Source organism: Staurois parvus, unplaced genomic scaffold (genome assembly GCF_062004578.1).
Source record: "Staurois parvus isolate SC_StPar_1 unplaced genomic scaffold, SC_StPar_1.0 ptg000701l, whole genome shotgun sequence".
Taxonomy (NCBI): domain Eukaryota; kingdom Metazoa; phylum Chordata; class Amphibia; order Anura; family Ranidae; genus Staurois; species Staurois parvus.
The window spans coordinates 2,272,859-2,283,788 of NW_028318497.1; the positions used below are offsets into that span (position 1 = coordinate 2,272,859).

The 10,930-nt window shown below is 40.7% G+C and overlaps 1 protein-coding gene across 3 annotated transcripts in view; it reads right to left on the reverse strand.

Moving 5' to 3' along the window:
• Nucleotides 1-5,307, reverse strand: part of LOC149446022 (pterin-4-alpha-carbinolamine dehydratase 2-like) — a 229,722-nt gene extending 224,415 nt beyond the window's left edge. Inside the window, exon 1 of one of the 3 annotated variants that reach the window (XM_089653139.1) lies at nucleotides 5,011-5,307. In XM_089653139.1, coding sequence (XP_089509265.1) covers nucleotides 5,011-5,202 — 192 coding nt within the window. In that variant the 5' untranslated portion in view covers nucleotides 5,203-5,307. The remainder of the gene's footprint in view (nucleotides 1-5,010) is intronic. The other 2 variants (XM_089653141.1, XM_089653140.1) reach the window with 2 other exon arrangements.
• Nucleotides 5,308-10,930: the final 5,623 nt, after the last annotated feature.

Here is a 10,930-nt window from a genome sequence, read left to right on the forward strand (position 1 = left end):
TTATCTACAAACACCCCTTACCACTTTAGACAGTATTTAGTAAAGGTGAATTAACCCTTTAAAGTTTTAGCTTCCCAGGTTAGAATAGCTCAATGCAGGAGTACCAGTGTGAATGAGGCTGAAATCAGCAGGTAACAGTAAACATAATACACTTCACAACATAAAAATCTTTTGCTCATAAATAAAGGTTCCATATTTAATCACAGATTACATATGGTTTGGAATTGTGTAGAACAATTTCTTGCATAGACATTTATGCATGCTTTACATTGTACAGTGTTACTGTCAGAAATCGCTTTGGTTGTCCCTAGGACTTCATTCACACTGTACACCTCTTCTACACTGCCTCTATGTGCATTGAGCGATCATACGTCTTCCTGATATCAGCAATTTTCAAAATCCGCTTTGCATAAAAAAAATGATTGAATATGGAAATTTACTGTACATTTTACAACTCCAAAAGAAGAACAGATGTTGGTATAATTAAGACCAAAGTTCAGATAAAACCCATAAAATTTCACAGCACAGTATGTGTTCAAAGCTCAGCAACAGACTGACAGAATCGTTCAGTTTCCAATAACTCATAACAACTGCGATTTCAGCCTCTCCAAAATACTTTACTAATTGATTTGTTCCAGAGGAGACTCCGCTGTCAGTGCAGACCGTTTCCCTATCAAGTTTCTATGTGTCTGAGAAAGACATCTATATCCCAAGCAATTTGTTAAGGTTACAGTTCTGGACAATTTATATGTACAGACAAAGCCCAACTGCAGAGTATAAATGTATTTGTGGAAGATGAGAGAAAAGGCATCTGGGAAATTGTTACACAAAAAAAAACCAAAAGAACAAAAGCACATGGCCGTGCTAGATTTCATTTTACCACTAGATGGTGCCATATGACAAGTAATATCTACAACAGGCAAGGATAGTCAGTAAAATATTTCAATGTAGCAGAATTAGTAAATGCTGCTAAAAAAAACAAAGATAAAACAACAAAAATAAAAACCTTCAGTAAAAGCCGCATACTGCACGTGTTTGGGCATGTCTAGTCTTTGGCCATTAATGCATTCTATTGGCCAGAATAATCATTTCTCTGGTCACTAGAATGCATTAATGCCCAAATCCTAGAAGTATCTAGCTCCTATTCTCAGTTCCTCTCCTGCATGAGCCTTTAAAGAGTTTTCTCTTTGTTCAACCTGTAAATGCTCCTCTTCTAATACGCTTTTAAATGCCCATATCTGTATGGACACATAGGCTTACATAGAGGTGCTTTAAAAAAAAATGCTCAACGTCTGTAAATGCAATGTTTTTGTACACAAGAGCCCTAAATACACATGTAGTAAAGCATATCTCATGTAAGTTGACTGTTAGAAATATCTCAGAAGAATCGGGCTTTTGAATGTTTGCAGAAAAATCAGAAATGAACAGGGTTTCAAATTCCATAAGACAAAGGAAAATAGGTCACTTTAGTAACCCATAGTAACCACAACTTTTACGACAGTTAATAAACATTGAAGTTGAACTTTCTCATGTTAGCAGTGTGTAGACATTCACACAATCACATGATGTGCACTTTCACAAAACGTGGCGCCGTGCTTGTGGTGCCCCTTTTAACCTGTTGCCCACCAGAGGATTTACCCCCCTTCCTGACCAGGCCATTTTTTTGCAATACGGCACTGTGTTGCTTTAACTGACAATTGCGTGGTCATGCAACGCTGTACATAAATTAAATTTATGTCCTTTTTTTTCCCCCCAAAGAAGGAGCTTTCTTTTGGTGGTATTTCATCACCTGTGCATTTTTTTTGCACTATAAACAAAAGAGACAATTTTGAAGAAGAAAAAAAAAAACAATGTGCTATAAAACATATTCAGTAAAAAAAAGTGTAAAGAAAAAAAAAATTTAATTTCTTCATAAATTTAGGCCAAAATGTATTCTGCTACATGTCTTTGCTATAAAAAAATCCCAATACGTGGAAATAAATTGGTTTACGTGAAAGTTATAGCGTCTACAAATGGTAGTATATATACTGGAATTGTTTTAAACATTTTTTTATACTAGTAATGGCAGTGATCAGTGACTTATAGCGGGACTGTGGGACTGCAGCGGCCATTCTGACACTGGGTGGGAACTATCCGCCACTGACATTCCAATGACACTAATAAAGTGACATTGTACTGACACTGGGCAGGAAGGTGTTAACATCTGGGGTGATCAAAGGGTTACCCCCGTGCTGTTTTACTGTGTGTGTCTGACTAGGGAAACATACTGCTGTGTATTTCTCTGCTGTGCAGAGAAATACACAGCAGCATGTTACTGCTGGCAGGAGAGAGATCTGTGTTATTTACACACAGGTCTCTCCCCTGCCAGTGATACATGGTGATCGCTGGGTGCCAGTGGGGAATCTCCAGCCGGGATTCGGTGATCGACATCTGTAGCCACCAATGGGGGTGCTGGTACAGCGGCACGCACATGCTACCCCTACCTGGAAATGCAAAATCACATATATATATACACATGTGACTTTGCGCATACCTGCCACCATGTAGGAGTAGTTCTGCTATAGAGCAGTAGGGAAGTGATTAATGGCACCCCAAACATAGCACACAGATGAGGTTTTTGCTCAAGGAAACGCATAGCAAAACACAGGTAAACATGTGAAAATCAAAAAAGTGCATGAGCTAGTTTGCCGCATATATCACAATAAGGGCAGTCCATTGAAATGAATGGACTATTCTATGTATGTAGCATAACATAACAAAAAAAAACAAAAACAAAACAAAAAAAAACACATGTGTGATGCCTAAGGTGCCTGATGAAAGGGGGTCTAAAAGAAAACTTTTTTTAGTTTTAGATAGGGTGGAGAGGGATTAGAACATCCATCAGATTTATATTGCGGTTTGTGATCCCATTAGGGAGATTCATCCTCTCTATTTGTTCTGTTTAAAGTTATTACTGAGTGAAAGTGAAACAAAATCCTAATGTTTGGGTTAACTTCCAATGGGGACCCTAGATCTAGTGACAACCAGGAATTCCCTCATTTTGGAGAGATTTTCTCTCATTTCCTGTTTTGGCTATGGAACAGGAAGTGAAGAGAAAAATATGACACGTGACAAAAAAAAAAAAAAGGGTTATAACTAGGCTTGCACCAACACCAGTGTCGGTGCTAATACTGATCATTTGCACAAGTACTTGTAATCATGCAAATGCTCCAATACTTGAAACCAATACCTTTATGGTGCGATTTGAGCCCATAAAAAATGAAAGGGTTCAAATTGCACTGCAAAGAATCGCTTGCAGTTTGAACAGGAAAGCAGTGTAATTCCTGTCTGAATTACATGCAGTATATCTGTGGGTGAGGTGTCATTTAAGCCATACAAAATGAATGACTCAAATCACACTGCAAAAATAAAAAAATTTAAAAAAAAAAAAAAAAAAAAATCGCACAACTGCAGGGAAACCAAGTGTGATTCGGACGGGAATCACACCACATGCGATTGTGAGCAGTGCAATTTGAGCCCATTTTTTGCATGGGCTCAAATCGCACCGCAAAAGGTATCGGTAATTGGTATTGGCGAGCACTTGAGTACAACCATCGGTACTCATAAGAGACAATAGAGGCGCAACCCTAGTTACAGTATGTCACAGAAGTGAGTACACCCCTCACATTTTTGTAAATATTTTATTCTATCTTTTCATGTGACAACACTGAAGAAATGACACTTTGCTACAATGTGAAGTAGTGAGTGTACAGCTTGTATAACAGTGGACATTCGCTGTCCCCTCAAAATAACTCAACACACAGCCACCCTGCATTCCCGGCATCTTCTAGGGTTGCCACTTCATCCCTTTAAAATCAAACACATATTAATGACACAGGATCTTGGGCTGATTAAGGTGGTAATCAGCCTTTCCCATCCTCGGGAACTCCCTACCCCAATTTATCCAACTATTGCCTACTCTGCCCACTTTTAGGTGATCTCTGAAAACCTATCTCTTCAGTGAAGCCTATCCTGCCTTCAGCTAATAACCAAATCTTCTATTTCTCCTATCAGTCCATCCCCCACAGTTATTAACTTTTGTACCATCAGCCCCTCCCTCTTTGATTGTAAGCTCCAAAGAGCAGGGCCCTCCTAACCCTCTTGTATTGAATTGTATTGTTGCTGTATTGTCTCCCTTTATATTGAAAGCGCAGAGCAAACTTTTGGCGCTATATAAATCCTGTATAATAATTAAACTCACTCGGAGCCTTATCTGCAATGAATTAGCCTCGGAACCTGTGTCATTAATATGTGTTCAGATTTAAAGGGATGAGGTGGAATCTTCAGTGTAGGCGCCCAGCTGTGACAGCTTGCGGCTTCAATTCCGGGTGCTCACTGCACATGTGTGAGTAGCACTGCACTTTCTGAATGGCCCCGTAGTATTCTGGCATCTGTCATGTGTCCCAGAAGACTATGGGGAGGGAGGACAATTTCCACTTCTGATTGCCTAGGCAATCGCAAAAGTGTGAGCGGGTACCTGTCAATTTTGGTACCCGCACCCCAAAGGTGCCAATTCTTAACGGAGTGCAGGGGACCAATCCTTACAGCAGAACTTCCACTTTTGGGTGGAGCTCCACATTAAGTGATCTTTCCAAGATCAACGGTGGGACATCAGCCTGATAAACAAGAGATTACACACAGAAAACTCCTAAACTCTGTAGCATGTCAGCCCACTATGGGGAGACTTTACTTGCTCTTATACAGAGTACAGCATACGCAGAGTTCAGATTTCTCTGGGGCTGGATCACTTAAAGACAACACAGCAGGACACTGAACCCAATTCCAGCTACTCTGAATGGGATCTGCATCATTTTCTCATACATTACAATTGGCCTGTAATACAATACATTGGTATAGGGAGCAGGTGGTTGTCTGATGCAACTTCAGCTTTACCATGACATTGACAGAACTGATGCAAGGATTATCCCCTCGTTTTACAGACAGGAAAGCTCCCAGCATTCATCTACTCACCATTTTGGAAAAATCTCTGCTATAGAGCGATGAGATCAGCCCCCTGCTATACACAGGGCTGGATGTGAGGCTGGCTGAGCGTCTAATCAACAGGAAGCTGCACATGGCTGATCCACCTCCCCCTGCACTGACTATATGATACCAGGGCACACTGATCACTCGGATCGGACTACTGCACACAGCCAAGAGCATTCACAGCTCCTGAGATCCTTCCTAGCACTGACATCAACCTCTACACGTACACTGACAGCACAGTGCCTGCAGATCAGGGGAGGAGCCAAGAGATCACACTGACAGCAGGAAGTCCTAGCTACAGACTCTATGTGTGCACCATCATGTTCGGAAATGGCCGTTATTATATCATTATGAAGAAACTACACACCTTTCTGTAGACACAATTATAGAGGAGGAGCAAACAATACATATAGATCAGGCCAGCTGAGAAAGGATAATGTCAGTAGCATAGAAGAGACCAGGATTATTATTATTAATATCCAGGATTTATATCATGCCAACAGTTTGTACAGTGCTTTACAACATGAAGGTAGACATTACAGTTACAATACATTCTGGTATCAGGAAGAATCAGAGGGCCCTGCTTGTTAGAGCTTAGTATGTTATGTCAGTAACATGGATCACACCAGGGTGAACAGTACAATGTCAGTAACATGGATCAGACCAGGGTGAACTGTACAATGTCAGTAACATGGATCAGACCAGGATGAACTGTATAATGGTAGTAACATGGATCAGTCCAGGATGAACAGTATAATGTCTGTAACATGGATCAGTCCAGGATGAACTGTATAATGTCAGTAACATGGGTCAGGCGAGGATGAACTGTATAATGTCAGTAACATGGATCAGTCCAGGATGAACTGTATAATGTCAGTAACATGGGTCAGGCCAGGATGAACAGTATAATGTCTATAACATGGATCAGTCCAGGATGAACTGTATAATGTCAGTAACATGGATCAGTCCAGGATGAACAGTATAATGTCAGTAACATGGATCAGTCCAGGATGAACAGTATAATGTCAGTAACATGGATCAGTCCAGGATGAACAGTATAATGTCAGTAACATGGATCAGGCCAGGATGAACTGTATAATGGTAGTAACATGGATAAGACCAGGATGTGCCATATAATGGTAGTAACATGGATCAGTCCAGGATGAACAGTATAATGTCAGTAACATGGATAAGACCAGGATGTGCCATATAATGGTAGTAACATGGATCAGTTCAGGATGAACAGTATAATGTCAGTAACATGGATAAGACCAGGATGTGCCATATAATGTCAGTAACATGGCTCAGTCCAGGATGAACAGTATAATGTCAGTAACATGGATCAGTCCAGGATGAACAGCATAATGTCAGTAACATGGATCAGTCCAGGATAAACAGTGTAATGTCAGTAACATGGATCAGTCCAGGATGAACAGTATAATGTCAGTAACATGGATAAGACCAGATTTCACATTATAATGTCAGTAACATGGCTCAAGACTGGAATGTGCAGTATAAAGGCAGCAACATAGTTGTACAGTTATTCTGGCTGAAAAGACAAAAGTCTATACCGTTCAACCATAAAAAAAAAAAAAAAAGTTATAATCCTATACCCACAGTTGATCCAGAGGAAGGCAAAAAAAACCCAAGCAAAGCATAATGGAATTTGTTCCCACAGGGGAAGAAAACCCTAGATCCCCCGAGAGGCAATTGGATATTCTCTGGATCAACTTTACCTATAATTGTTAGTAACCAGTTATATTCTGTGTATCCAAGAAAGAATCCAGGCCTTTTTTAAAGTAATCCACTGAGCTGGCCAGAACCAACTCTTGAGGGAGTCTATTCCACATTTTCACAGCTCTTACTGTGAAGAAACCTTTCCGTATTTGGAGATCAAATTTCTTTTCCTCTAGACGTAAAGAGTGCCCCCTTGACCTCAGTGATGACCTCAAGGTGAAGAACTCTACACCGGGTTCACTATATAAACCACTGATATATGTATACATGTTGATCTTATCCCCCCTTAATTGCCTTTGGCATCCAATACAGCCTGAACTCTCCTGGGAGCTGATAAATATAAGTCTTGGATGGTCGATAATGAAATCTGATATCACTCTTCATGCCAGGGGCGGACTGACCATTTGGAAACTCGGGCACTGCCTGAGGGCCCGGGGTCAGTAGGGGGCCCCATGAGATGCCCCTAGTACCTTTTTCATAGGCTTTTTTGAGTTTGGGCAAGGACACAGGGGCCCCATGATCCCCTATTGCCCGGGGTCCCCATGAGTTGTCAGTCCGCCCCTGCTTCATGCAAACATTGTTCCAGTTCTTGCAGAGATACCAGAGGCAAAAAATGAACCCGAGCCTTGTTCTCCAGAATTAACCATAGTGGCTCTATGATACTAGGGTGCGGCTACCAGGAAACAAGAGCTCCCTCATACATAGTATCCCTGAGGTAGTATTGATGCTGGGGATAGAACAACCAAGAGTTAAAAGGTTTTTGACTACCTCCCTTAACCAGTTGCTGCCCGCCCACAGTACATTTAATGTGGGTAGGTGGCGTAGGCAGGCTGGATCACGTATATGTATGTAAGGCAGTTGAGGGGCACACAACCCGCCACTCCCCCTACCACTGGGTCCACCAGACACAGAGGATTGCGGCTCCCGGTACTCAGGCTAGGCAGGAACAGTGCTATCTCAAGGATAATTATACAAATATTTTATGTTTACAAATGTTGATTTTATGCAGCTTTTTTTAATCAACAATGATGTGACAATAAAAATGTCTTTTAAGGTTGTGTATTTCCTTTTTTGGGGTTTATGTTTGACACCTTAAAGTTCTTTTTCCTTTTTTTTTTTTATTTCAAATTTGTATTTAGGATGTGGTGCCAATTATAGCAAATGGTGTCCCCTATTCAGATTTTTTTCTATTACATAACTGCAGAGTTTGCTAAGGGTTCCTTGAGCAGTGACCAGAGGTAGATCATCCACTGCCTTAAATGACACCAATGCCAGGGGTTTAATTTTCCTTTAACACCCACCGCTTTTCTACACTGACCACTAACCTACATTGAGAGACACTACACTAATCACCAATGCAAAAGAGTACATCTTAATTACCCACCTGCATGAGAAGGCACTTCTCCAGAGATCACCAAGGTATGGGTGACCTGCATTTGACCACCAGTGTAGGGGGGCATTTCTCTGCAGAATACTAGTGTGAGGGGACACAACAAATTTCACTGTCTGAATTGCTTATTGGGCCAATTTTTTTTTATCTCAGCGATTAGTACTGGAAATAATTTTGTTGTATAGTGCGGGGGGGTTACACTGTTTTTTATATTTTGTTTAAACTTTCTAGAACTTATTGATCATGCAAATGTACCATGAGCTGTGGATAAATTCATTTTCAGCAGCAATTGCTCCTTGTGTGATTACTTCTGAACGCCAGTGGACAACTGTGGCCGCTGTCAGACTGTCAATATATTATGCAGGGTTCCCAAGCCCTGGCTGTTTGCATGCTTGTCAGGTGGCCTTGATGTCTCAGGATGTTCATTGTTGCTGAGTGGAGTCTGGAGGCATGTCTGCTTTGAAGGTGACCAGGTTCCAATTCCACTAAGGTTAAGGCCAGAAGCATTTGGTGAGCTCTCAGCTGGAATGCAGTGTTGAATGCATGCCAACTTATTTTTATGTGGGTGGCATTCTTTTAATTTAATTAATGTATGGTGTGACATACTTCCAACATGTGCAGCCCTTTTTGATTTCTTTGAGCTTTGCTGTTAACCATTAAAGATCAAGGACAACCTATTAACAGGAGGAAAATAAAGCGCAGCGTCTGCCATTCTGGGATTAAACAAAGCTTTTATGACCTGTATGGGAATATTGGTCAGTATTGGATGTAAGCAGTCACTTCACACAGAGGTGGAGCACATTGGCCGTTGCTTGGTATTAGTATTACTGCAGTTGAGACAATATCTACAGCACATTGGGAGTAAAGGCATCACAGACTATCTATGCTCGGATTGCACTTTTTGGACTTACCTTACAGTACTTTAAGCACTATTTTTGGTGGTTATGTACATACTTTGATACTGTAAGATTAAGTTTTACTGGGGTAACAGCACCAAGACTTCAGTTTCAATTCATGAATGTATATGTTTTATATACTATGTTGTTTATATTTTACACATTTGATGAAAAGAATGGTTTTCCCTGCAGGAGCAAATTGGATCATGCTTTGCTGGGGGTTTTTTTTTTTGCCTTCCTCTGGATCAACTGTGGGTGTAGGATTCTTTTTTTTTTTTGGATGAACATTTCTTTTTTTCAGCCTGACTAACTCTGTAACAAAAGTATATATTTTAATTTGAATGGTAGCACTGATGCACCTAGCCTAAATTCCTACAAAGTTACTTACCTTGAATTGAGACTAACCACAGAGTTAGACTTTAAGTGGGTGTTACTATACTAACAGTTTTACACTACACCATTTTTTCACATATTATCCATTTCACTATTGTGGGGACACACAGGTGTTAGCAGAAGCTGCCATATTAACAGCTCTAGTTTAGGAAAGGTGGCAGCGCATAAGTCATTTATATTATACAGGTTCATGTACCTTTTGTAGACAGGTATAATAATCCAGGGCACGCATGAGATGTGCAGGCACAGTTAGGCTAGAATATCCACATGGACACTCCAGCCTCAGGTCAACTGCGCTTTCTCCTCTCCATTGCAGCTGTCACACAGACAGTGCAGCAGCAAGTTGTATATCTGGGGGAGGAGCCTTGATGTGATTCAGAGACACTAGTCAGAAAATGGGCAGATCCATAGCCAAAAGATAGACTGTTATTGGCTATAGAATCTGCGCACTGCCTGCTGACAATTGCATGGAAAGAACACACCTAATGGGTAACTAGTTTTAGCTTCCCCATCAGCCTCAGTTCACTGCAGCGGCACTGGGTGCTAGGAGACTGTTGGCTGCTTAGGTAACAGTGTCTTTAACAACCAGGGACATGTATGGGGTAACAGCAGCAAATACTGTATCCATTCTGTTTTACTGCATACAGAGACAGGCACTTTGCCTGTCTTGTACATCAACCTACACTAATGTTGAGGCATTGTACAAGCCATGATGATCTGCAGTGTCAATCATTTTGAAGGCGTTATAGTAGCAGGTAACACATGCACATTGAAGAGCACCACTATGCACATGCTGTGTGTTGTGGTATACTGCTTTCAAAATCATGTCTGATTTTTTAGCCTATATTGAAAATACTGTATATAATATGCTTTGGTGAATTGACCCTTTTCTTGCCATTCTTTTTTAGAGCATACAAACTGAGCAGCCTTCCTAATTTTTTGGGTTCTGTATCTGATTTTTAAAAATATGTTTTAGCATTAGAATGGAAGAAAAGGAGCTGGATGAGCAAAGGGAAAGAAAGTGTGTCGGGGGACTGTACTTAGCAAACATCTAAGATAGTGGCCACAATCCACTATCCTCCCCCTAAAACTAAATTGCCCTTTTTCAGTAGACTGACTCTGTTGCTGAATGTTTTTGCTAATATCAAGCTTTCCTTTGCAGGTTATTGAAGGCCAGTGACATAGATATGGGGATGTGATTGCAAAGACCACCATTGATGGACTGTGGGGCAATATGCCAAGGGCATCGATATTTTGACATGCTATACTGAGGTGTAAGTGGAAGATCCTAGCATGTTTTCATTACTTTTTGCATGCTTCGGATACAAAGTACAGTGGCTAAAGGAGAACAAATACTACTCTGTTCTTCCCTGTACATCCCAAACATTGGTTAACATAAACAGATTCAAACATATTTTGCCAATACTTGTACATACCATCCAATAATTTTTTTGTATATACAAACACATTACTAGTTTGTAACAGGAAA